A 26,902-nucleotide genomic window follows, 5' to 3' on the forward strand; every position below is an offset into this window, starting at 1 on the left:
AAATAGAAAAAAAATTAGCCAGGTGTGGTGGCGGGTATCTGTAGTCCCAGCTACTCGGGAGGCTGAGGCAGGAGAATGGTGTGAACCTGGGAGGCGGAGCTTGCAGTGAGCTGAGATCACTCCACTGCACTCCAGCCTGGGCAACAGAGTGAGACTCTGTCTCAAAAAAAAAAAAAAATACTACTGTGATTCCTCATCAACCCGTAGTTCTAAACCCCCACACTCTTTTATCCAATGTACATGTAAACTGTGAATATGTCACTGGTGTTGATTTATGCAGTGCTTTTTAGGCATACCAATACACCCTGACAGTATTTGTTTTCCTTTACCTAGATTGGATATCAATATATCTGGACTGTTGTGCCTCAAGGTTATACCAAAAGCCCAACTTATTTTTCACACATATTAAAGGCTGACCTAGCTGAGCTAAATTTCTCTTGTTATGCTTCTCCAATCTGCATAATTATAAAAAGGACTCCTTGCACTTCCTGGAACAAAAAGCAAAAAGAGGTCATAAGCTGTCTACAGAAAAACTCCAGTTTTGCTTTATGAGCTATCTACAGAAAAACTCCAGTTTTGCCTTACAGAACTAAAATATTTGGAACAATTAATTCCTAGAGAGAAACTACAGATACATCTGGATTGAGTAACCGGACTTCTTGGATACCCTACTCCAAAAAGTAAAAGACAGCTTTGGCCAGGCACGGTGACCCACGCCTGTAATCCTAGCACTTTGGGAGGCTGAGGTGGATGGATCACCTGAGGTCAGGAGTTCGAGACCAGCCTGACCAACATGGAGAAACTCCGTCTCTACTAAAAATACAAAATTAGCCAGGTGTGGTGGTGCATGCCTGTAATCCCACCTACTCGGGAGGCCGAGGCAGGAGAATTGTTTGAACCTAGGAGGCAGAGGTTTCAGTGAGCCGAGGTCGCAGCATTACACTCCACCCTGGGCAACAAGAGCGAAACTCCATCTAATAAACAAACAAACAAAAAAAAGACAACAGGATTTTAGGCTTGGCTGGCTACTGTCATAGCTGGATGTCCAATTTTTCTCTAATGCCACAGGCTTTATATGCACTGTAGAAAGATCAGCCTAACCTCATACACTGGACATCAGAAGGACAAATAATAAATAAATAAAAATCTTACAAGCCCCCGCCTTGGTCCATGCAAATTATTAGCTGCTGTTTTTCCTTTCTTTGTTTTTTGCGATTTTTTGTTCATGTAAGCCATGGCAGTTCCCTGGGTGTTCTAATTGAAAAACCTGGAGGACAATGTAGGGCTATTGGTTATTATAGTCAGCAATTAGACCATGTAGTACATGGGTGACCTCTTTGTCTGAGGGCCATTTTTGCCACTGCCATGCTCCTTAACGATTACTCAGAAAATTGTAATGGAGGCTCCTCATTCTATAGAAGCTCTTTTGAATTCACATAATACACAGCAATTTTCCATTAATAGATTGGTTTCTTATGACATACTTACACTGTCTGCTTCATATGCTGCCCTCTCTATCTGTAATACTCTTAATCCTGCAGTGCAACTTCCTGAAACAACAGATGAAATATTTCATCACTGTATTCTACTCACAGAATTGGTGTCCAGACAGGATTTATAGGACACATCATGTAAAAATGTTGATATTATCTGGTTCACAGATGGATCAGGATCTAAAGGATACATTTTGAAAATACTGAGCAGGCTACAACCTTGTGTCTCTTGTGGACATCAGAAAGAGCAATCCCGCCAGGTGCGGTGGCTCATGCCTGTAATCCCAGCACTTTGGGAGGCTGAGGCGGGCGGATCACAAGTTCAGGAGTTCAAGACCAGCCTGGCCAATATGGTGAAACCCCGTCTCTACTAAAAATACAAACATTAGCCGGGTGTGGTGGCAGGCACCTGTAGTCCCAGTTACTTGGGAGGCTGAGGCAGGAGAATCGCTTGAACCTGGGAGGCAGAGGTTGCAGTGAGCCTAGACTGCGCCACTGCACTCCAGCCTGGGCGACAGAGGGAGACTCTGTCTCAAAAAAAAAAGCAAAAAAAAAAAAAAGCAATCACTTGCCTCTAGTAAAATCAGCACAGCTAGCTGAATTAACAGCACTCACCAGTTTGTCAACTGGCCAAAAATCAAATGGATAATATTTATACTTAAAGGTATTATGCTATTGGTGTAGCTCATGACCTTGGGATGTTATGGAATCAGGCTTTTTTTTTTTGATACAGAGGCGTGCTCTGTTGCCCAGGCTGGAGTGTAGTGGTGCAATCTTGGCTCACTGCAACCTCCTCCTCCTGGGTTCAAGCAATTCTCCTGCCTCAGCCTCCCGAGTAGCTGGGATTACAGGCGCTCGCCACCACCCCTGGCTAATTTATTTATTTATTTATTTTTTAGATGGAGTCTCGCTCTGGCTGGAGTGCAGTGGCGCAAACTCGGCTCACTGCAAGCTCCGCCTCCCGGGTTCACGCCATTATCCTGCCTCAGCCTCCCGAGTAGCTGGGACTACAGGCACCCGCCACGGCGCCCAGCTAATTTTTTGTATTTTTAGTACAGACGGGGTTTCACCGTGGTCTCTATCTCCCGACCTCATGATCTGCCCACCTCGGCCTCCCAAAGTGCTGGGATTACAGGCATGAGCCACCATGCCTGGCCAATTTTTGTATTTTTAGTAGAGACAGGTTTTCACCATGTTGGTCAGGCTGGTCTCGAACTCCTGACCTCATGATCCACCCCCCCCCCCACCCCCACCCCCCCACTGTCCCCCAAAGTGCTAGGATTACAGGCATGAGCCACTGTGCCTGGCCAGTGAGGTTACTTAACCTCCCCCAGATATCTAATTAAACATGGCTCTCAAGTTTCTGATCATTTAGAAGCCATCCCATTATCAAAAAAGAATGTTTTATTAATGTTCCTGAACATTCAAACTCACCTCTCCAAAGAGTAAAAAAAAATTATTTCGCAGATGCAGCAGCAAAAAGACTCTCTTGACACCAATATCACATGAAACTATAAAAGTCACTACATTCAAAATAAGTGCCATTGAACAGGAACTCCAAGGGATTCAAAAAGAGGCTTCAGATAAGAAAAAGTAGATATGGCTAACAAAGCGGTAATGCTTTTCCCCCATTTACAAATTTTGGTGTGGACCCAACAGGAGACCCATCTTGCTTTTGAGATTTCAATTTCTTATGGTACAACATGTTTATGAGCCAACTCACGGGAAATCTGAGAAAATGATTGTTTGGGGAAAGAAATACTACTGGAAACCCTCACCTCCATTACCGAATAAAGTTTACACTAAATATCCAATTTAATTTATACAAAGCATAATCCAAGAAAGCTTTTTTTTTTTTTTTTTTTTTTTTTGAAACGGAGCCTCACTCTGTCCTCTGTCACCCCGGCTGGAGTGCAGTGGCGCGATCTTGGCTCACTGCAGCCTCCGCCTCCTGGGTTCAAGTGATTCTCCTGCCTCAGCCTCCTGAGTAGCTGGGATTACAGGCGCATGCCACCACACCCGGCTAATTTTTCTATTTTCAGTAGAGACGGGGTTTCACTATGTTGGTGAGGCTGGTCTCAAATTCCTGACCTCGTGATCCGCCCACCTCTGCCTCCCAAAGTCCTGGGATTACAGGCATGAGCCACCGCACCCGGCCAACTTTTTTGTTTGTTTGTTTGTTTGTTTGAGACGGAGTCTCGCTCTGTCCCCCAGGCTGGAGTGCAGTGGCGTGATCTCGGCTCACTGCAACCTCCGCCTCCCGGGTTCAAGCCATTCTCCTGCCTCAGGCTCCGGAGTAGCTGGGACTACAGGCGCCTGCCACCACGCCCAGCTAATTTTTTTGTATTTTTAGTAGAGACGGGGTTTCATCATATTAGCCAGGATGGTCTCGATCTCCTGACCTCGTGATCCGCCCGCCTCGGCCTCCCAAAGTGCTGGGATTACAGGTGTGAGCCACCGCGCCCAGCCAACTTTTTTTTTAAGTATAGAAAATTTTACAGGTTGGGCGCGGTGGCAGGCGCCTATAATCCCAGCTGCTTGGGGGGCTGAGACAGGAAAATCGCTTGAACTTGGCCAAGAGGCGGAGGTTGCAGTGAGCCGAGATCGCAGCAATGCACTCCAGCCTGGGTGACAGAGCGAGACTCCATCTCAAAAAAAAAAAAAAAAAAGAGGTGGAGATTTCCCAGAACTGAGGTTCCCTCCCCTTTTTAGACTATATAGGGTAACTTCCAAACATTGCCAGGGCATTGGTATACTGTCATGGCGCTGGCGGGAGTTAGCATGCTAATGCATTATTATTAGCGTTTAATGAGCAGTGAGGATGACCACAGGTCACTTACATCACCATCTTGGTTTTGGTGCGTTTTAGCCAGCTTCTTTACTGCATCCTGTTTTATCAGCAGGGTCTTTGTGACCTGCATCTTGTGCCAACCTCCTATCTCATCCTGTGACTAAGAATGCCTAACCTGGGAATGCAGCCGAGTATTTCTCAGCCTTACTTTATCTAGCCCATTTTCAAGATGGAGTCGCTCTGATTCCAATGCCACTGACAATGATAAGCACTTGCCAGCAAAGAGGTGAACTCATGGATTTAAGGCACTTGAAATATCTCAGTGTAAAAGCACCCTGTGCATGTAGCAGGACGAGCCGCAGACAAAACCTCTCAGACACCGAGTTGCAGAAGGAAGGGCTTTATTCAGCTGGGAGCATTGGCCAGCTACTGTCTCAAAATCTGAGCTCCCGGAGTGCACAATTTCTGTCCCTTTTAAGGGCTCACAACACTAAAGATTTCACATGAAAGGGTCGTGATTGATTTGAGCAAGCAAGGGGTATGTGACAGGGGCTGCATGCACCGGTGGTCAGGGAGGAACAGAACAGGGCAGGGAGTTTCACAATGTTCTTCTATACAATCTAAGGAATCTATGAATAACATCGGCTTCTAAATCATAAGTTGATTTTTAACTAACTGGGTTTAGGCCAGGCGGGCCTAGGCCTGGTTTCGGGCCTGGCGCGGGGTTGCCTGTCTTTGGTTTTACTTCCTTGTTGTTTTTACTGAATATAAAACAATGTGAGAGGGTCTCTCTCTTCTCTCATGCATACATACTCCATGTTTGAACACCGCAGCCATTGTCCTGTAACATAATAGCATTTGTCTCATTAGCTTTTTGATGTTGATATCAGATTTCTAGAGGAATCTGTAGGTTAAAGATATAAATAAAAGTGTTGCTAATGGGCTGAGAACGGTGGTTCACGCCTGTAATCCTAGCACTTCGGTAGACCATTGCAGGCGGATCACTTGAGGCCAGAAGTTCGAGACCAGCCTGGCCAAAATGAGGAAACCCCGTCTCTACTAAAAATACAAAAATTAGCAGGGTATGGTGGCACATGCCTGTAATCCCAGCTACTCGGATGGTTGAGGCACGAGAATCGCTTGAACCCGGGAGGCATAGGCTGCAGTGAGCCAAGATCACACCACTGCACCCCAGCCTGAGTGACAGAGAGAACTATGTCTTTAAAAAAAGACAAAAAAAAAAAAAAAAAAGGAAGAAGCCGAGCATCACAAATTCTGAAATAAGAAGTCTCCAAACACGCGGGCAATCAGTTGCACACAGTACCCCCAGAAATGTGCGTATGGCCTCTTCTAAGATGGGAGACCCTCCTCCGCATCTGGACCTGGAGTCGCCATTTCCTAGCGCCCCTCGCAGTGGAGCTTGCCCCTTTCTTCGGAAAGTCGGAAGAAAGCCACCTTAAGCGCTGCCCATGTCTGGGAACTACATTACCCAGAATCCGCCCTGCGAAATGGAAACGTGGCTGAGCCAATGAAGCTTCAGAGAAGCCGTGCCGTTGCCGGGGCACGTAAAGTCAAGCCAGGACTTCCGGCGTCCTAGCTGTGGCAGCCATTTTGGCCTGTCAGGTCCATCCGGCGATGCTGGGTCTGGACGAGCTCGGGAGGAGTGGTTGTGGCCATTGCACACAGGCGGCTCTGAGGCTCAGCGACGCCGCTGGTCGCGACCCGGGACAGGACAACGACAGGAACACCGCCGAGCCCGCGTTCCCCCCCTGCCCAGAGTCATGGCGGCAGCAGCCGCTCTGAGGGCCCCTGCTCAGGTGAGCGCTGCGACCTCCGGGCCTTACCCACCCTACCCACCCAGACCCTGAGGCCCCTGATCGTGAGGGCCGCCTCCTCGCGTCCCTGCAGCCCAGGCCTCTGTCAGGGACGGAGAGGCGCCGGCGGGTGGGATCCCTGTTTCCGACACCCAGTTGATGCGGTCGGCAGAGCGAGACTGGCGGAGGGCAAAGGCCTGCAGGCGCGACTGAGGCAGGAGGATGCGGAACACGGGGACATCGTGTGTCCACTGGGAAAGAAGTGTGAGCCGGAGTTATTTCTTTTTTTTTTTTTTTTGAGACGGAGTCTCCCTCTGTCGCCCAGGCTGGAGTGCAGTGGCGCGATCTCGGCTCACTGCAAGCTCCACCTCCCCGGTTCAAGCGATTCTCCTGCCTCAGCCTCCCGAGTAGCTGGGATTACAGGCGTGTGCCACCACGGGGTTTCACCGTGTTGGCTAGGCTGGTCTCGAACTCCTGACCTTAGGTGATCCGCCCGCCTCGGCCTCCCAAAGTGCTGGGAATACAGGCGTGAGCCACCGTGCCTGGCCGAGGCGGAGTTGTTTCTTCAGTACCAGGCTGAGGGTTGAACTTTGACTGTGAGGACGCTAAAAGCCATGGACAGTTTTGAACAAAGGAGGAAATCTGTGTTAGAGTTACGATTCCCAAAAGATGTTCGAAGGAAGAACAGAGTTGAAGGCAGTGATGAGGACATTGAGAGGTTGAATCATTGAGAGGTGACATTGAGCACTGGGCCACAAGATTAGAGACTCAGTCTGAGGTCATCTGGCTGCAGGGCCAAAAAAAGCTTACAGAGGAGCCTGAGTCTATCAAATCCGAGCACAGACACATTTGTGAAAGCCCTGCCTTTTGGCACACCTCATGGCTACAGAAGCACTTACAGAATCCACAGTAGGAAGTAGGGGATGCTCTAGTCCTTCACTGGTCCTCATCCTAACCCACATGTCTAGATCTTGGCATCTTTTTTTTTTTTTCGGCGACGGGTTCTCACTCAACACCCAGGCTGGGTTGCGGTGACGCGATCACGGCGCAGCACGGCCTCGACCTCTCCAGGCTCAGGAGAGCCTCTCATCTCAGTCTCCCGAGTAACTGGCTTTTTGTATTTTTAGTAGAGGTGGGGTTTCACGGCCGGGCACGGTGGCTCACGCCTGTAATCCTAGCACTTTGGGAGGCCGAGGCGGGCGGATCACCTAAGGTCAGGAGTTCGAGACCAGCCTAGCCAACATGGTGAAACCCCCCCCCCCTACTAAAAATACAAAAAATTAGCCAGGCCTGGTGGCACACACCTGTAGTCCCAACTACTTGGGAGGCTGAGGCAGGAGAATCGCTTGAACCCGGGAGGCAGAGGTTGCAGTGAGCCGAGATCGCGCCACTGCACTCCAGCCTGGGTGACAGAGAAAGACTCCGTCTGAAAAAAAAAAAAAAAAAGAGAGAGAGAGATGGGGTTTCGCCATGTTGCCCAGGCTAGTCTCGAACCCTTGGGCTCAAGCAGTCCTCTTGCTTCGGCTTCCCAAAGTGCTGGGATGCCAAGCAGGAACTACCGCACCTCCTAGGACACTTAAGTGCCATTTCTCCGGTCCTTCAATCTGGGGATCTTGGAAAAACCTCAAACCCCAAACCTACATCAGTGACATAGGTTATGGGGAGTTGTTGCTATGTCTGTCAACTAATGTAACACATGTGGAGGGTTCACCCAGGAACTGATACTGGGGTGTGCAAATACTTACTTAGAAGTGAAACTAGAGGGGTGAGGTGATGTTACCAATTTCTTAATAGGCGCTGTCTGGTTACTGAGTGGGCAACAGACTGTGGGGTTGAGGGAGGAGGAAGATCAAACTGGAAGCTACTGCCCTAGTCGAGGTGAGGATTAATGGACTAGAGTTGTGGCTTAGGCAATGTGGCTAGATCTGGATTTGTGTTTTTTAGAGGGGCAAGTCAATTTTTTTTTTTTCCCAAGATGGAGTCTGGACCTGTTGCCCAGGCTGGAGTGCAATAGTGGAATCTTGGCTCACTGCAACCTCCGCCTCCTGAGTTCAAGCGATTCTCCTGCCTCAGCGTCCGAAGTAGCTGGGATTACAGGCGCGCGCCTCCACACCCAGCTAATTTTTGTATTTTTAGTAGAGACTAGGTTTCGCCATATTATCCAGGCTGCCTCGAACTCCTGACCTCGTGATCCACCCGCCTTGGCCTCCCAAAGTGCTGGGATTACAGGTTTGAGCCACCATGCCCAGCCCAGCAACTCAATTTTTAAATGTGAAGTGAGAGCTTGAGAGGATTCAGGAAACACCCCTGGGCTTTTGATCTTAGCTGTAGCAATGGGAGCTGCATCAACTGAGATGAGCAAGTTGATAGCAGGTGTAATAATCACTGAGGCTATCAGGAGGTTTGTTTTGGCCATTCTGCGTGGAAAAAAATACAAATTCCTTTTGCTCTGCTCTCCCCCACAACAATCAACACAGAGTACTTCTGTGACTAGATAATGTGTGGATGGTTTTCCTCATACACCAGGTAGTTCTGCAGTGGACATCAGATCCCACAGGGTGAAGTCTCAGTCCCACGGGACTGTCCGCCAACCCCTTTCGATGCCAATCACAAGCCCCAGGATTTTTTTTTTTTTTTTACCTGTCCTTTGACTGACTTGCTAAAAATCAGGTTCCCATGACCCCTTCCTCGGCTTCCATTAAATTGCTAGAGCCAGTCACAGAACCTCAGGAGACACTTTAATTTGCCAGTTTATTTTAAAGAGTATTTATACAAAGGTTACAGATGAAGAGATGCATAAGGGGAAGCGACCCAGAGCTTTTATGATCTTCAGGCACACCACCGTCCAGGAACTTCCATGTGTTTGGCTATTTGGAAGCTCCCCAGACCCTGTCTTTATGGGGTTTTATGGAGGCTTTATTACATAGGCATGATTAATTAAATCATTGGCCAATGCTGATCAGCTTAACCTTTGGCCCCCTCTCCCCTTTCTGGAGATTGGGGTATGGGGCTGAACTTTCCAGACCTCGAATCCTGACATAGTCTCTTTTCCCTGACCGGTCTCCATCCTGAAGTTATCTAGGGGTTTCCAACCATCAGTCAACTCATTGCCATTCAAAGTCACTTATAAATTTGAGAATTTCATGAATTTTAGGAGTTGCATGCCAGAAAAGGAGATGACCAAATATATATTTCACAATATCACACCCATATTAAGATTCTGAAATGTATTAGATACTACTTAGTGGAGCTATTAAATGGGCAGCTGGACGCATAGATGCAAATATCTGGGGGAAGCGTTGATATTGGAGGTATCTAATATATGGTAACTACTGTGTGGACTGAAATGATTGAGTCATGGCTCACATTTGGAAGGCACAACCTTCAGATTATGTTGATGACACTGTTGGACAGGAAGTGGAGTTTGGGTTTCCTGCTTGTGTACCTGGTGATGGTATTGGATTTGAGAAACACAGGTAAGGGAGGTAAATGGCCATGAAGGGAGGATACATCTGTTTCTTCTTCTTCTTTTTTTTTTTTTTTTTTGAGGCAGAGTTTTGCTTTGTCGCCCAGACTAGAGTGCCGTGGTGCAATCTCGGCTCACTGCAACCTCCGCCTCCCGGGTTCAAGTGATTCTTCTGCCTCAGCCTCCCGAGTAGCTGGGATTATAGGTGCCTGCCACCATGCCTGGCTAATTTTTGTATTTTTAGTACAGACAGGGTTTCACCATCTTGGCTAGGCTGGAAAGGGAGGATACATCTGACAGACTAGTTTGGCAAGTGACATAATGCTTCCAAGGAATGAATAGACTTGAGATGCATGCTGACGCATAGGAGTAGCTGAGGGAAGATGACACTCAGGCCGGAGCTTGTGTTTATTGGCCACTTTGTGGCCTCACCAAGATTTTGAGATGACTTTAGTGTGGCCTGGGGTGTTTGATTCAGCCTGGTGGATGTGGAGGCAAATATGGTCACCTTGTGAGAGTCACTATGCATGAGATTGATGACCAGTGGTTCTGGGCTTTGAATGGGGTTAGGTGGAGAGAAGAAAGTCATAGTTGCCGGGCATAGTGGCTCACACCTGTGATCCCAGCACTGTGGGAGGCCAAGGTGGGCAGATCACGTGAGGCCAGGGGTTCGAGATCAGCATTGCCAACATGATGAAAGCCCATCTCTACTAAAAATACAAAAAAAGTAGCTGACGTGGTGGCAGGCACCTGTAATCCCAGATATTCGGGGGCTGAGACAGGAGAATTGCTTGAACCTGGGAGGCAGAGGTTGCAGTGAACCGAGATTGTGTCATTGCACTCTAGCCTGGGTGACAAGAGTGAAACTCCGTCTCAAAAAAAAAAAAAAAAAAAGTCAGCCGGGCGCGGTGGCTCACACCTGTAATCCCAGCACTTTCGGAGGCCGAGGTGGGCGGATCACTTGAGGTCGGGAGTTGGAGACCAGCCTGACCAACATGGAGAAACCCCGTCTCTACTAAAAAATATAAAATTAGCCAGGCGTGGTGGCTAATGCCTCTAATCCCAGCTACTCGGGAGGCTGAGGCAGGAGAATCACTTGAACCTGGGAGGTGGAGGTTGCGGTGAGCCGAGATCGCGCCATTGCACTCCAGCCTGGGCAACAAGAGTGAAACTCCATCTCAAAAATATAAATAAATAAATAAATAAAAGTCATAGTTTCTGAGGATAGCAAATGCAGCACAGAAGTGGAATAGAACCATAAATATCTGAAAATGCTAGTGGTTCTTTTTGTCTGTGGATTTATGCATGGAGGGCTTCATAGAATGATTTGGGGCTACCATTGCTATTGAGAAACATTGGAATTCTGTGGTAATTTTGGATTCCTTTTTAATTTACCAAGACTACTGTGGATGATGTCAGCCACATTATGGTGTAAGCCCTAAAGTTAAGGTCAGTATCATGTGCTACCTTCATGTCTGGTGATACCAGTACTACCTCAAATGGTCTGAGTGCAAATCCCCCTCCCCACTCTGCTCTTTGGGATAATGTGTCCTAGCCTAACTACCCTTTTAATCAAGAGGACTAGACAGAGTTCCTGGTTATTATTTATTTGTAGCAGGTCTCAGTTTCTTTTTTTCTTTTTTTTTTTTTTTTGAGACGGAGTCTCGCTCTGTCGCCCAGGCTGGAGTACACTGGCGGATCTCAGCTCACTGCAAGCTCCGCCTCCTGGGTTCATGATTCTCCCGCCTCAGCCTCCTGAGTACCTGGGACTACAGGCACCCGCCACCACGCCTGGCTAATTTTTGTATTTTTAGTAGAGACGGGGTTTCAGCATGTTAGCCAGGATGGTCTCGATCTCCTGACCTTGTGATCTGCCCACCTCGGCCTCCCAAAGTGCAGGGATTATAGGCGTGGGCGTGAGCCACCGCACCCAATGCAGGTTTCAATTTCATTTCTACCCACAGAGTTACTCAAGCCAGTTGCAGCTGGGTGTGGTATCGCACACCTGTGGTCCCAGCTACTCAGGAGGCTGAGATGGGAGGATTGCTGGAACCCAGGAAGTTCAGGCTGCAGTGAGCTGTGATTGTGCCACTATGCTCCAGCAGGAGTGATAGAACAAGACCCTGTCTCAAAAATTAAAAATAAAAGCAAGCCAGTTGCATTCTTTTACGGGAATCAGGGACTATCACACCCTCTTGATTGAGCAAAGCTTACATACCACAATCCCTGGTTGCTCTTTTTTTTTTTTTTTTTTTTTGAGACAGGGTCTTGCTCCGTTGCCCAGGCTGGAGTGCAGTGGTGCCATCTGGGCTCACTGCAACCTCCATCTCCTGGGTTCAAATGATTCTCCTGTCTCAGGCTCCTGAGTAGCTGGGACTACAGGTGCATGCCACCACACCAAGCCAATTTTTGTATTTTAGTAGAGACGGGGTTTCACCTTGTTGGTCAGGCTGGTCTCGAACTCCTGACCTCAGGTGATCCACCTGCCTCGGCGTCCCAAATTACTGGGATTACAGGCGTGCGCCACCGTGCCCGGCCACTCTCTCTTATGCATAGTGCAACCCCCATGTGGCTCTCTGTGGTGAGTGGTGTCCTCTTCTCTCAAGCGCTGAGCATATTTGATTAATGAACTTTCTTGATGACTTGTGTTCAGCGTCAGGTGTTGTGTTTGGCCATCATCATAACCCTAGGGTGAAACTCCTACTCTTTACCAGTAGAAGAAAGGGGGATTAAAATACTGTAACTTCTGGCAAGACCAGAGAGAGGCCTATAGTGTGGGCAGTTAGGTGGTGGTGGCAATTGGCATGTGTCTGTGGTGTCCAAAGATGGGAAGGATGTGTACGTACATAAGGATTATGTTTGAAAGGCCTCAGGCACTGCACTGGGATTTATGTGACCTTTGCTGTACCAGGGGAATTGCTAGAAAGGAGAGGATGGAACCCTTTATTTCAGGACCACAGCATAGATACCTGTGTGCTTATCTGCCTCTTGTTGCTGACGGCTATGTGTCATGATTAATGGTCCCATGAGGACACAGTGGCACTAGTGGGCAAAATTTCTCCTCTGAGTTGGGGATCCTGGGAGGAGGAGGATGGGCAAGGGTAGATATGTTGGGTTAGTGGACTGTGGGTCTTCAGCATAGGGGCCATTTGTGGTTTCATCTATCCCCATCATAACAGAGCAGTGTGACCTTTGAAGATGTGGCTGTAAACTTTTCCCTGGAGGAATGGAGTCTTCTTAATGAGGCTCAGAGATGCCTGTACCGTGACGTGATGCTGGAGACCTTGACACTTATATCCTCCCTGGGTAAGGTACTCATATTCACCTGTGACCTGAGTTAGTCTGTGCCCTTCACCTTTATGCCTTATCTCTTTCTCACACCAGGACCATGGACACAGCTTCATTCTCCAGTTCTCTGGAGAGGTTCCGTTGTTGGTTGGACTGAGGTGTACGTACTGCCCTCTCCTTTCCTTGAGCAGCCCCAACCTGCTTTGTTGCAGGCTTCCAGGGAAGGAGTCAGGGTCAGGAGTCTTAAAGTCACCCTAATGCCTCCCACCTTGGTTGTCCTCTGCCTGTCTGGGTGACTGTGCAGATCCAAGGCTTCTGTTTGTCTCAAGTTCCGTTTCCCTCTTTTAGCTCACATTTGTTCATGCTACGAATTGTCGTCACTGATGTGGTCATTATGTACATGAACCACAGCCTATTCTTGCAATACCCTACTTCAAAATTCTTTTTGTAGTATTTCATCAGGCACAATAACACCTGTCATCCCAGCTCTTCAGAGGCTACTCGGAGCCCAGGAGTTTGAGGCCAGCCTGGCCAACATAGCAGGTCCTCATCTCTAAAAATATATAGGAAGGAATTCTTTTTATAATATTTAGTTTCTTTTCCTGTGGAATATCAAATGCAGAGTTGTTCTGAGCCAGCATTGGCTGTTCGTCTGTCCTATTTTTCCCTTAGTACTTACATTATCGAGTTTCCATGTAGTTGCTCATCTTGGTGGTGAAATGAAGAGCCCGTGGTTGTCCCTAAGATGTAAATGAGTCCAGCCTTAGCAAGGACTTGGGGCAGCTTGGTTCTGAAGAATAGCATGTGAGTAAGGTCATGACATCAGGGCTCTATTCAAATTATGCCATAGACCTCTTCTATTTGACTAGTATTTTCATGCCAATAGAAGTAGCCCCACTTTATGTCTTTCCTTCCCCATTCTTGAGAGTGCCAGTTTATTAGTCCTACACCTTGTTGCTTCTGCTGTTACATCCAGCCCAGGACTAATTTTCATATATCTGGACTCCACGTCTCTCCTATTTTTCTCACGGCTCTGTCTGCAGTGGTCTTCAATATTGGCTCATGTATTTTGTATTACGAAGTATATACCCATTCTTTTTTTTTTTTGAGATAGAGTTTCGCTCTCGTTTCCCAGGTTGGAGTGCAATAGTGCGATCTCGGCTCACTGCAACCTCCGCCTCCCAGGTTCAAGTGATTCTCTGGCCTCAGCCTCCTGAGTAGCTAGGATTACAGGGGCCCACCACCACGCCCGGCTAATTTTTGGGGTATTTTTAGTAAAGATAGGGTTTTACCATGCTGGCAAGACTGGTCTTGAACTGACCTCAGGTGATCCACGCCCCTTAACTTCCCAAAGTGCTGGGATTACAGGCGTGAGCCACCGTGCCCAGCCTCTATGGATTATATAATCTTTTTTTTTTTTTTTTTTCTTGAGACAGTTTGCTCTGTTGCCCATGCTGGAGTGCAGTGGCACAGTCTAGGCTCACTGCAACCTCTGCCTCCCAGGTTCAAGCAAGTCTCCTGCCTCAGCCTCCCGAGTAGCTGGGATTACAGGTGCATGCCACCACACCTGGCTAACTTTTATTTTTAGTAGAGACGGGGTTTTGCCATGTTGGCTGTTGACCAGGCTGGTCTCAAACCCCTGACCTTGTGATCCACCCACCTTGGCCTCGCAAAGTGCTGGGATTAGAGGCATGAGCCACGGTTCTCGGCCACGTATATACCTATTCTTAACAGTCCCTGACCAAAGGATGTTGTGCTCTAGTCATGTTGGGGGGGGCCTGGACATATTATTTATATAGTACTCACATGTCATCAGCAAATAAGGTTCCACAGGCAAGTTGTTTGCAAATGAAGGAGTTATAGACCCTGCCTTTATTCTGTCTGTTGCCTCATTTAGTCATGCCCTTGACAATATGAGGCCTTCTATATCTGTGATAATGCTAAGCAGCCCCAACCTCAACCTGAACCTAACTCCCTGTTTGTGCAAATAATTCCATAGACAAGTTTTTTGGTTTGTCAGATACTCTTGTGGGTAGGCTGCATACTCAACAAAGTCAACATGTACCTCACCAGCATTTCTTTGCTTTTAGGTTGTTGGCATGGAGGGGAAGATGAGGCAGCACCTTCTAAGCAGAGCACGTGTATACATATATACAAAGACCAGGGAGGTCATAGTGGAGAAAGGCCTTATGAGTGTGGGGAATATAGGAAATTATTTAAGAACAAGTCCTGCCTCACTGAACCCAGAAGAGATCACAAACACAGGAATGTTCGCACTGGAGAAAGGCCTTATGAGTGCAGCAAATATGGGAAATTATTTCACCAAAAGCCTACACTCCATATTCATGAGAGATTTCATACTGGGCAAAAGACCTATGAGTGTAGTGAGTGTGGAAAATCATTTCACCAAAGCTCTTCACTCTTGCAGCGTCAGACACTTCACACTAGAGAAAGGCCTTATGAGTGTATTGAATGTGGGAAAGCCTTTGCTGAAAAGTCCAGTCTCATTAACCACAGGAAAGTTCACTCTGGAGCAAAGCGTTATGAATGCAATGAATGTGGGAAGTCCTTTGCTTATACATCTAGTCTCATTAAACACAGGAGGATTCACACTGGAGAGAGGCCTTATGAATGCAGTGAATGTGGGAGATCCTTTGCTGAAAACTCCAGTCTTATTAAACACTTGAGAGTTCACACAGGAGAAAGGCCTTATGAATGCGTTGAGTGTGGAAAATCATTTCGCCGAAGCTCTTCACTCTTGCAGCATCAGAGAGTTCACACTAGAGAAAGGCCTTATGAATGTAGTGAATGTGGGAAATCCTTTAGCTTAAGGTCCAACCTCATTCACCATCAGCGAGTTCATACTGGAGAAAGGCATGAGTGTGGGCAGTGTGGGAAATCCTTTAGCCGAAAATCTAGCCTTATTATACATCTGAGAGTTCACACTGGAGAAAGGCCTTATGAGTGCAGTGACTGTGGGAAATCCTTTGCTGAAAACTCCAGCCTTATTAAACACTTGAGAGTTCACACTGGAGAAAGGCCATATGAATGCATTGAGTGTGGAAAATCATTTCGCCACAGTTCTTCGTTCCGTCGCCATCAGAGAGTTCATACTGGAATGAGGCCTTATAAGTGAAGCAAATTTTGGAAATTCTCTTGCCCAGGCTTTTTGCTCCTTCAAGGCCAGAGAGTTCATACCGGATCAAGGTGTTATGAGTGTGACAAATGGGGAATATTCTTTAGCTAGAACGCTAGCTTCTTTACATAAAAGAGTGCTCCCACTGAAGAAGTGCCTTTTGAGTGCAATGAATGTGAGAAAGCCTTCAGCCCTCTCTCATTGGTTACCACAATATTTACATGAGGAAAATACCACAGATGTGGAGGTAATATTATTTTTTCTTCAGTATAACACTGGAGGAAACCCCTTATGAGGATGTCATCTGCCTAAATTGAATGTCATACATCAAATAGCTGCATACATTCCAGGTATGTGGGAACTGCATAGTATTTTTCGACCTGCCCAGGTCTTTTGCTAGACTTCTGTGACTTACAGTTCTCTTCTAAAAAGCATTTCACCTTTACCACTTAGCAGGTGCCCACAGTACATCATTCGCCTAACTCATCATGATCCAGAAGTAACTTTGATTGTTTCATTCAACAGAGGGATTTTTTAGTATCCTCAGCACTCATTCTATTCTCATTTCTTTCTCTCCAATGAGTTAGGCCATGAACCTGACTCATTTTTGGCACAGAGGACTCTTCTGATAACTTGAAAAAATGGACTACCTTTTTCAGGGATCTTTTGGATCTCACAGAATTCTTAAGATGGAATTTTCCAGCCTGCCAGTCATGAATCTCAGACAGCCTGCCACCTATTGCCCTGATTTGTGTTATAATAAAGGCCTTGTTGCTTAAGACACCTTCAGTCTTTGCAGGAGGGCATGGAAGCTCCAAGTGCTTTTCTCATACTTTACCCTATGCATCTCTTTATCTGCATCTTTTGTACTATTTATAATTAACCAGTAAGTTATTTTCCCTGAGTTTTATGTGCCATTCTGTCAAATTAGTCAAATCCAGTTGGGGGGTCCACGGGATTTGTGGTTTATAGCTCATCAGTCAAAAGCAGAGGCTCTGGGGCTTTGATTGTCATCAGAAATGGGAGCCTCAGTCTTGGTGACTGAGTCCTCAAACTGGGGGATGTGATGCTATCTGCAGGTAGATAATGACTGAGTTGAACTGGAGGACCCCCAGCTTGTGTCCACGGGAGGATTGCTTGGTGTGTGTGGAAAACACCCTGCACATCTGGTCACAGAATTATTCCATATTGATTGTTGTTGTGTTGTGTGACAGACAATAGAGGAAAAGTTTATTTTTTTCTACACTATGCTATGGCTTCCCTTCTATTATTCCATATCTTTCAACTCCTGCCATACTGTTTCTTTCTCTCCAAGTTTTTGTTCTTCCTCAGAGTTCCCATAAATGGAAAGGATACGCTCTTCGTTGAAATAAGAATTTCATGTTAGCCAAGTTTTCAGGATAGCCATGAGTTTCACTTAATTATCTGAGAACTTAGAGCTTACTGTCCTCTACTTACTATCCACTGAGACTTAATGTGTTCTTGGCCATCACAGAAACTTTACTAGCTACTTATGCCATTGTCAATGGATAACTCTCTGAATCCACATTAATAACTGTAATTAGCTTAGTCCTCAGCTGTTTTTCAGAGATAATCCCCAGTCTTCATGCAGACACTATCACTGCACCTACAGGTGAAATGATAATCACTTCCTAGCAAGGAGGTTGGATCATGGAATACAAGATAATTTCTCAGGAATCAGATGGTCTTGTTCCACACCTGTAGGAATGTCAACATTGCAACCACCATGGCAAATATTGATTTAATAAACAATTACTATTCCCAGATAAGTGTCAAAATCTTAGAAGAAATTGTCATATCTTAGACAATTTAGAAGTGATGGAGGGTGGATGATGAGATCGCACCACTGCACTCCAGCCTGGGCGACAGAGCAAGACTACTCTGTCTCAAAAAAAAAAAAAAAAAAAAAGCTTTACTCACATAAAGTGAAGAACAAGAAGACTTTTTTGAGTAGATGTTTAGTGTCCTTATAACATTTTTTGTATATGCATTTTTATCCTTTTGGGAACATGATTTACAAATGCGAGCTGCAGGGCTATTGCATTAACGTGTTGAATGCAAGAGTTAAAACTTCCTGTCCCATTTAGTGAATGGAAAAATACTTAAGTTACATGAATAAAAATTGTAAATTACAAATAGCAAGATAGTTAAGGATGTAAAACATGTCAATCCCTAAATGTTACTTAATGACATCATGTTTTATAGGTACATTTTATTTTCAGTTACTAGTATTTTATTCCCTTGCTGGAAAGATGTCCAGTGATTCTGAATCAATACAGGTGTGTGGGATGTCATCTAGAAGTCATAAAATGGCTTATTCAGATTAACCATGTATGACCACTCACACTCGCTGATACATATCTTCCTGTCACTTCCGTGGAGAGTGAAATTTTCTCTTTTATTTTTTATTCTTTGAGACAGAGTTTCACTCTTGTTGCCCAGGCTGGGGTGCAATGGCGTGATCTCAGCTCACTGCAACCTCCACCTCCCAGGTTCAAGTCATTCTCCTGTCTCAGCCTCTAGAGTAGCTGGGATTACAGGTGCCCACCACCATGCCCGGATAATTTTTGTATCTTTAGTAGAGACGGGGTTTTGCTATGTTGGCCAGGCTGGTCTCAAACTCCTGATGTCAGATGATCCGCCTGCCTCAGCCTCCTAAAGTGCTGGGAGTACAAGCGTGCGCCACCACGCCCAACCAAAATTTTCTTGATAACACCCTAATTATATTCCCACAAAACCTTTGTAGTCAGAGAAAAATCTAGTTTATAAAGACAAAGTTTTTAGTAATGAGAGCAGTTTTAGGATCTGTAGGCTCTTGTCTGTATAATTAATACAACATTTCTTAATTCACATATGAATTTTTTTTTTTTTTTTTTTTTTTGAGACAAAGTTTTGCTCTTGTTGCCCAGGCTGGAGCGCAGTGGCATGATCTCGGCTCCCTGCAACCTCCGCCTCCTGGGTTCAAGCGATTCTCCTGCCTCGGCCTCCCGAGTAGCTGGGATTACAGGTGTCCACCACCACACCCAGCTAATTTTTTGTATATTTAGTAGAGACGAGGTTTCACCATGTTGACCAGGCTGGTCTTGAACTTCTGACCTCAGGTGATCCACCCGCCTCGGCCTCCCAAAGTGCTGGGATTACAGGCGTGAGCCACCGTGCCCGGCCTGTTCTGCTTATATATTACTAAAATTTATGTGAAAATTTCTGTATAAGTCCAGGCTTGGTGGCTCACGCCTGTAATCCCAGCACTTTGGGAGGCCAAGGTGGGTGGATCGCCTGAGGTCAAGAGTTCGAGAACAGCCTGACCCACATGGAGAAACCCCATCTGTACTAAAAATACAAAATTAGCTGGGCTTGGTGGCGCATGCCTATAATCCCAGCTACTTGGGAAGGCTGAGGCAGGAGAATCGCTTGAACCTGGGAGGTGGAGTTTGCGGTGAGCCGAGATCACGCTGTTGCACTCCAGCCTGGGCAACAAGAGCAAAATTCCGTCTCAAAAAAAGAAAAAGAAAATTTCTGTACAAAATATTTAGATTTCCTTCCTATTCTCAATATATTAGTGTGCTTTATCATTCTAACTTTTTGGTATTTTGATTATGCTAGTAATTTCTTAGTTTTGTTCAATTTTAATGTGATATATAAATCAATATATTCCCTGATAAATTTTTACATGATTTATATAAATTTGTTGTTGTTGGCCGGGCATGGTGGTTCACACCTGTAATCCCAGCACTTTGGGAGGCTGAGGCAGACAGATCATCTGAAGTCAGGAGTTTGAGACCAGCCTGGCCAACATGGCGAACCGTCTCTACTAAAAATAAAAAATTAGCCGGGTGTGGTGGCATGCACCTGCAGTCCCAGCTACTCGGGAGGCTGAGGCAGGAGAATTGCTTGAACCTGGGAGGTGGAGGTTGCAGTGAGCCAAGATGGCTCCACTGCACTCCAGCCTGGGTGATAGAGTGAAACTCCGTCTCAAAAAAATAAATAAATAAATAAATTTGTTGTAGTATATTTTCTCCTTGAATTACTTACTCTAAAACAAGTAACTTTACTAACCTCTACTTGGTCTACCTGGTTAATTAATTCTTTCTTTTCTTTTTTTTTTTTCTTTTTTTTTTTTGAGACAGAGTCTCACTGTGGCCCAGGCTGAAGTGCGGTGGCACAATCTCAGCTCACTGCAACCTCTGCCTCCCAGGTTCAGGTGATTCTCCTACTTAAGCCTCCCGAGTAGCTGGGATTACAGGTGCCTGCCACCACGCCTGGCTAATTTTTCTATTTTTCGTAGAGATGAGGTTTCACCATTGTTGGCCAGGCTGGTCTTGAACTCCTGACCTCAGGTGATCCAGCTGCCTCGGCCTCCCAAAGTACTGGGATTACAGGCGTGAGCTACCATGCCCAGCCTAATTAATTATTTTTCAAATATCTTTAAACTGATCCAATTCATGATCCTAAAATGCACAGTGGCAAATGCTGTTAGAGTACATTATTCTACATACAGAATCTTCTGTTTCATAGTTAAGTTTCTGGTTTATTAGGAGACATTTTTTTTTCTTTCCAGAATTTTAATGCAAGTTTTACTTTTTCAAATTAATAAAATGTTAGCAACAGAGAATAACTTGGGAAAACAAGCAGCATTTTTATTTCAATCATTCTTCATTTGAATGCACTAGGAAGCTGGAGAATTTTAGACTCTTAAGAAATTTACTTTAAAGCCAGGCACCATGGCTCTGTAGTCCCAGCTTCTCAGAAGGCTGAAACAGGAGGATTACATGAGCTCGAGTTTGAGTAAGGCCTGGGCGACATAGTCTCTTTAAAAAAATTCAGTTCATGCGGGTGCGGTGGCTTGCGCCTGTAATCCCAGCACTTTGGGAGGCTGAGGCAGGCGGGTTGCCTGAGCTCAGGAGTTCGAGACCACCCTGGGTGAGACGGTGAAACCCTGTCTCTACTAAAATACAGAAAATTAGCCGGACGAGCCGGCATGCGCCTGTAGACGCAGCTACTCAGGAGGCTGAGGCAGGAGACTTGCTTGAACCTGGGAGGCGGAGGTTGCAGTGAGCCGAGATGTGCTACTGCACTCCAGCCTGGGCGACAGAATGAGACTCATCTCAAATAAATAAGATAATAAAATCCAGTTCAGTAAAATGTGCCTGATAAAATATAAGTGACTACTGGCCGGGAGCAGTGGCTCACGCCTGTAATCCTAGCACTTTGAGAGGCCAAGGCAGGTGGATCACCTGAGGTCCGGAGTTTGAGACCAGCCGAGTCAACATGGTGAAACCCTGTCTTTACTAAAAAATACAAAAATTAACTGGGTGTGGTGGCACATTCCTGTAATCCTGGCTACTTGGGAGGCTGAGGCAGGAGAATTGCTTGAACCCTCCGGGCGGAGGTTGCAGTGAGCTGAGATCACACCACTGCACTCCAGCCTGGGCGACAGGGCAAGACACCGTCTCAACAAAACATATATATAAGTAATGAATGAATTTTATGTCAATATTCTAAGTCAGAATGTTACTGTAATACTTTTTAATTCTCATTCCATTTAAAATAACTGGTTAATTTTCAAATCATAATGAAATTTTTACAAATTTATGTGTAGTACAAAGCATGCATATACATTCATATATATTATATGTATATATAGCCTTTAAAAATATTTATGAGCTTTATGCCGGGCGCAGTGGCTCACGCCTGTAATCCTAGCACTTTGGGAGGCGGAGGCGGGCGGATCACGAGGTCAGGAGATCAAGATCATCCTGGCTAACACAGTGAAACCCCGTCTCTACTAAAAATACAAAAAAATTAGCCGGGCATGATGGGCACCTGTAGTCCCAGCTACTCGGGAGGCTGAGGCAGGAGAATGGCGTGAACCCGGGAGGCGAAGCTTGCAGTGAGCCGAGATCGCGCCACTGCACTCCAGCCTGGGCTACAGAGCCAGACTCCGTTCTAAAAAAATATATATACACACACACACACACACACACACACACACACACACACACACTAGCTTTAGCTTCCAGTAGATGCAATTTATGTCTTTATGACCCTATGTAATGAAATGTCCATTTTGATTTGTGGCTCTTGATGGCATCTCAAATGATGTCTTAGATCTGCGAAGAAGCTCAGCATCACAAATTCTGAAATAAGTCTCCAAACACACGGGTAATCGGTTGCACACAGTACCCGCAGAAATGCGCGTATGGCCTCTTCTAAGATGGGGGAGCCTCCTCTGCAACTGGACCTGGAGTTGCCATTTCCCAACGCCCGTCGCGGTGGAGCTTAGCCCCTTCTTCGGAAAGTCAGGTTGGAGGCGGCCTTTAAGCGCCGCGCGTCTCTCGGAACTTAAATATTACCCGGAATCGTCTCTGTGAATTGGAAAGCCCAATGAAGCCTCAGAGAAGCCGCGCCATTGCGGAGGCACATAACGTCAAGCAGGGACTTCCTGCGTCCTCGCCGCGGTGGCCATTTTGGCTTGTCAGGACCATCCACCTATGCTGCGTCTGTACCTCTTTGTCAGGACCGAAAGCGCGCGAGAGGAGTGGTTGTGCCCATTGCACACAGGCGGATCTGAGGCTTGGCGACGCCGCTGGTCGCGACCTGGGACAGGACGAGCACAGGAACCGCCTGGCCTGCGTCCCCGCCCGCGCATGAAGTCGTGGCGGCGGCCGCTCAAGTGAGCGCTGCGACCTCCAGGCCTCACCCGCCATCCCCACACAGACCCTGAGACCCCTGACTGTGAGGGGCGCTTCCTCGCGTCCTTGCAGCTCAGGCTTCTGTCAGGGACCTAGAGGCGCCGGCGGGTGGAATCCCTGTTTCCCACACCCGGTTGATGCGGTCGGGAGAGCGAGACTGGCCGGGGGACCGGCTTAGGCAAAGGCCTGGAGGCACGACTGCGCCAGGAGGATTCGGAACACAGGGACATCTTGTGTCTACTGAGAACAAAGTATGAGTCGGAGTTATTTCCTCAGTACCAGGCTGAGGATTGATCTTTGTGAGGACCATAGAAGCCATGGACAGTTTTGAACAAAGGAGGAAATCTGTGTTAGAGTTAAAGATTCCGAAAAGATGTTCAAAGGAAGAACGGAGTGTAAGGCGGTGATGAGGACAGTGAGGCATTGAGAGGTTGAATATTTGCTCAAGGTCACATAGCTGGTAAGAGGTGACATTGAGCACTGGGCCACAAGATTAGAGACTCAGCCTGAGGTCACCTGGCTACAGGGCCAAAAAAAGCTTACAGAGAAACCTGAGTCTATCAAATCCCAGCAGGGACACATTCCTGAAAGCCCCGCCTTTTGGCACACCTTCTCATGGCTATGGAAGTATTTAAGGAACCCACAGAAGGAAGTATAGGATGCTCTAGTCCCTCACTGGTCCTCATCCTCACCTATATGTCTAGATCTTAATGTCCTGGGAATTTATTTATTTATTTAGCGACAGAGTGTCACTCTTGGTACCCAGGTTGGAGTGCAGTGACGCGATCATGGCTCAGCATAGTCTTGACCTCCCCAGGCTCAGGTGATCCTCCCATCTCAGTCTCCCGAGAAACTGGCTAATTTTTGTATTTTTAATAGAGACGGGGTTTTGCCATGTTGCCTAAGATGGTCGAAAACTCCTGGGCTCAAGCAATCCTCCCGCCTTGGCCTCCTAAAGTGCTGGGATTACAGGCGTGAGCCGCTGGTCTGGCCAGGCCTCCTAGGACTCTTAAGTGCAATTTCTCCTGTCCTTCGATCTGGGGATCTTGCAAAATCCTCAAACCCCAAACCTAAGTCACTGACACAGGCTATGGAGAAGTGTTTTCATGTCTGTCAACCGGTGGGAAACACATGTGGTGGATTAACCCAGGAATGATACTGGGATGTGCAAATGGCTTAGAAGTGAAACTGGAGAGGCCGGGCGTGGTGGCTCTCGCCTGTAATCCCAGCACTTTGGGAGGTCAAGGCGGGTGGATCGCTTGAGGTCAGGAGATCTAGACCAGTCTGGCCAACATGGTAAAACCCAGTCTCTACTAAAAATACAAAAATCAGCTGGGCATGGTGGCGGGTGCCTGGAATCTCAGCTACTCGCAGGCTGAGGTGTAAGACTCCCTTGAACCTGGGAGATGGAGGCGGCAATGAGCCAAGATTGTGCCAATCTGCACTCGAGCCTGAGCAACAAAGTGAGAATCCATCGCGAAAAAAAAAGAAAGTGAAACTGGAGGGGGTTAAATGATGTTACCAGTGTTTTAACAGGTTCTGTCTGGTTACAGAGTGGACAACAGACTGTGGGGTTGAGGGAGGAAGAAGATCAAACTGGAAGCTACTGCCCTAGTCCAGATGCTCAAATCCTGACAGTCTTTTCCCTGACCAGTCTCCATCCTGAAGTTATCTAGGGGTTACCAAACATCATTCAACTCATTACCATTCAAAGTCACTTATAAATTTGAGAGTTTCATGAATTTTAGGAGTTCCATGCCAGGAAAGGAGATGACCAAATATATATTTCACAATATCACAGCCATGTTAAGATTCTGAAATGTAATAGATAATACTTAGTGGAGCTATCAAATGGGCACCTAAACCCATGGATGCAAATATCTGGGGAAGGGTTAATATTGGAGCTATCCAATATATGGTAGCCACTGTGTGGAGCAAGATGAGTGGGTCATGGATCACATTTGGAAGGGGCAACCTTCAGATTATGGTGGTGACACTACTAGGAAGACAGGAAGTGGAGGTTGGGTTTCCTGCTTGTGTACCTGGTGATGGTATTGTACTTCAGAAAACAGGTGAGGGAGGTAAATGGCCATGAAGGGAGAATATATCTGGTAGCCTAGTTTGGCAGGTGACATAGGCTTCCAAGGAATGAATAGACATGAGATGCAAGCAGAAGCATAGGAGTAGCTGAGGGAAGATGACACTCAGCCTTGTGCTAATTCGCCACTCTGTGGCCACACCACGATATTGAGATGACTTTTGTGGGGCCTGGGGTGTTTCATTCAGCCTGGTGGATATGGAGGCAAATAAGGTCACCTTGTGAGAGTCACTAGGCCCGAGATTGACGGCCAATGGGTCTAGGCTTTGAATGGAGTTAGGTGGACAGAAGAAAGTCATAATTTCTGAAGATAACAAATGCAGCACAGAAGTGGAATAGGGCCATGAATACCTGAAAACACTAACGTTCTTTTTTCCTGTGGATTTATGCATGGACGGCTTCGTATAATGACTTGGTACTACCACTGCTATTAGGAACCATTGGAATTCTGTGATAATTTTGGATTGCTTTTTAATTCACCAAGACTACTGTGGATGATGTCAGCCACATTATGGTGTGAGCCCTAAATTTAAGGTCAATATCATGTGCTACCTTCATATCTGGTGATACTAGTATTACCTCAAATGGTCTGAGTACAAATCCCCCTTCCCACTCTGCTCTTTTGGATAATGTGTCCTAGCCTAACTACCCTTTTAATCAAGAGGACTAAGCAGAGTTCCTGTTTATTATTTATTTGTAGCAAGTTTGAATTTCATTTCTACACACAGAGTTAATTCAAACAAGCCAGTTACAGCTGGGTGTGGTGTCGCACACCTATGGTCCCAGCCACTCGGGAGGCTGAGGTAGGAGGATCCCTGAAATCTGGAAAGTGCAGGCTGCAGTGAGCTGTAATTGCACCACTACGCTCCAGCAGGAGTGACAGAGCGAGACCCTGTCTCAAAAATTAAAAACAAGCCAGTTGCATCCTTTCAAGGGAATCAGGGGCTATCACACCTTGATTCAGAAAAGCTTACATACCACAGTCCCTGGTTGCTCTCTCTTATGCATAGTGCAACCCCCATGTGGCTATCTGTGGTGAGTGGTGTCCTCTTCTCTCAAGTTGTGAGCATATTTGATTAATTAACTTTCTTGATGACTTATGTTCAGCATCAGGTGTTGTGTGTTTGGCCATCACTATAACCCTAGGGTAAGACTCCTACCCTTATCAGTAGAAGAAAGGGGGAATAAAATACTTTAACTTCTGGCAAGGCCAGAGAGAGGCCTATGGTGTGGGGGAGTTAGGTGTTGGTGGCAATTGACATGTGTCTGTGGTGTCCAAAGATGGGAAGGATGTATAGGTACACAGGGATTATGTTTGAAGGTTCTTAGGCACTGCATTGGGATTCATGTGACCTTTGCTATACCAGGGGAATTGCTAGAAAGGAGGGGATGGAACCCCTTATTTCAGGATCACAGCATAGATATCTATTTGTTTATCTTCCTCTTGTTGCTGATGGCTATGTGTCATGATCAGTGGTCCCATGAGGACACAGTGGCACTAGTGGGCAAAGTTTCTCCTCTGAGTTGGGGATCCTGGGAAGAGGAGGATGGGCAAGGGTAGATATGTTGGGGAAGTGGACTGTGGGTCTTCAGCACAGGGGCCATTTATGGTTTCATCTATCCCCATCATAACAGAGCAGTGTGACCTTTGAAGACGTGGCTGTAAACTTTTCCCTGGAGGAATGGAGTCTTCTTAATGAGGCTCAGGGATGCCTGTACCATGATGTGATGCTGGAGACCCTGACACTTATATCCTCCCTGGGTAAGGTACTCATACTTAACTGTGACCTGAGTTAGTCTCTGCCCCTCCCCTTTATTCCTCTTGGTGATAACGTCTTTCTCACATCAGGACTGTGGCACAGCTTCATTCTCCAATTCTCTGGATCAGTTCTGTGGTTGGTAGTACTGAGATACATGTACTGCCCTCTCCTTTCCTTGAGCAGCCCCAGTCTGCTTTGTTGCAGGCTCCCAGGGAAAGAGTTAGGGTCAGGAGTCTTAAAGACACCCTAATGCATCCCACCTTGGTTGTCTTCTGCCTTTCTGGGTGACTGTGCAGATCTAAGACTTCTTTTTTTGAGACGGAGTCTCGCTCTGTCGCCCAGG

General features: G+C 46.6%; 2 protein-coding genes across 8 annotated transcripts in view; both read left to right on the forward strand.

Moving 5' to 3' along the window:
* Positions 1–26,902, forward strand: part of ZNF776 (zinc finger protein 776) — a 61,517-nt gene that overhangs the window by 18,710 nt on the left and 15,905 nt on the right. For 2 of the 3 annotated variants that reach the window (XR_010132073.1, XR_010132075.1), the window contains one exon: positions 26,435–26,561. The gene's annotated coding sequence lies outside the window, so the exon portion shown is untranslated. Of the gene's footprint in view, positions 1–333; positions 1,186–26,434; positions 26,562–26,902 lie in introns of those variants that run through there. The other variant, XR_010132074.1, reaches the window with a different exon arrangement.
* The window catches only part of ZNF586 (zinc finger protein 586), a 49,661-nt gene that overhangs the window by 6,854 nt on the left and 15,905 nt on the right, over positions 1–26,902 (forward strand). Inside the window, exons 1-4 of one of the 5 annotated variants that reach the window (XR_010132076.1) lie at positions 5,992–6,101; positions 12,744–12,870; positions 14,943–16,338; positions 26,435–26,561. Coding sequence is in view for 4 of the 5 variants with exons in the window: in XM_004061557.5 (XP_004061605.1) it covers positions 6,066–6,101; positions 12,744–12,870; positions 14,943–15,988 (1,209 nt within the window). In the remaining variant the exon portion in view is untranslated. Of the gene's footprint in view, positions 1–5,857; positions 6,102–12,743; positions 12,871–14,942; positions 17,232–26,434; positions 26,562–26,902 lie in introns of those variants that run through there. The other 4 variants (XM_004061557.5, XM_063701723.1, XM_063701725.1 and 1 more) reach the window with 4 other exon arrangements.

Source organism: Gorilla gorilla, chromosome 20, assembly GCF_029281585.2.
Source record: "Gorilla gorilla gorilla isolate KB3781 chromosome 20, NHGRI_mGorGor1-v2.1_pri, whole genome shotgun sequence".
NCBI classification, from domain to species: domain Eukaryota; kingdom Metazoa; phylum Chordata; class Mammalia; order Primates; family Hominidae; genus Gorilla; species Gorilla gorilla.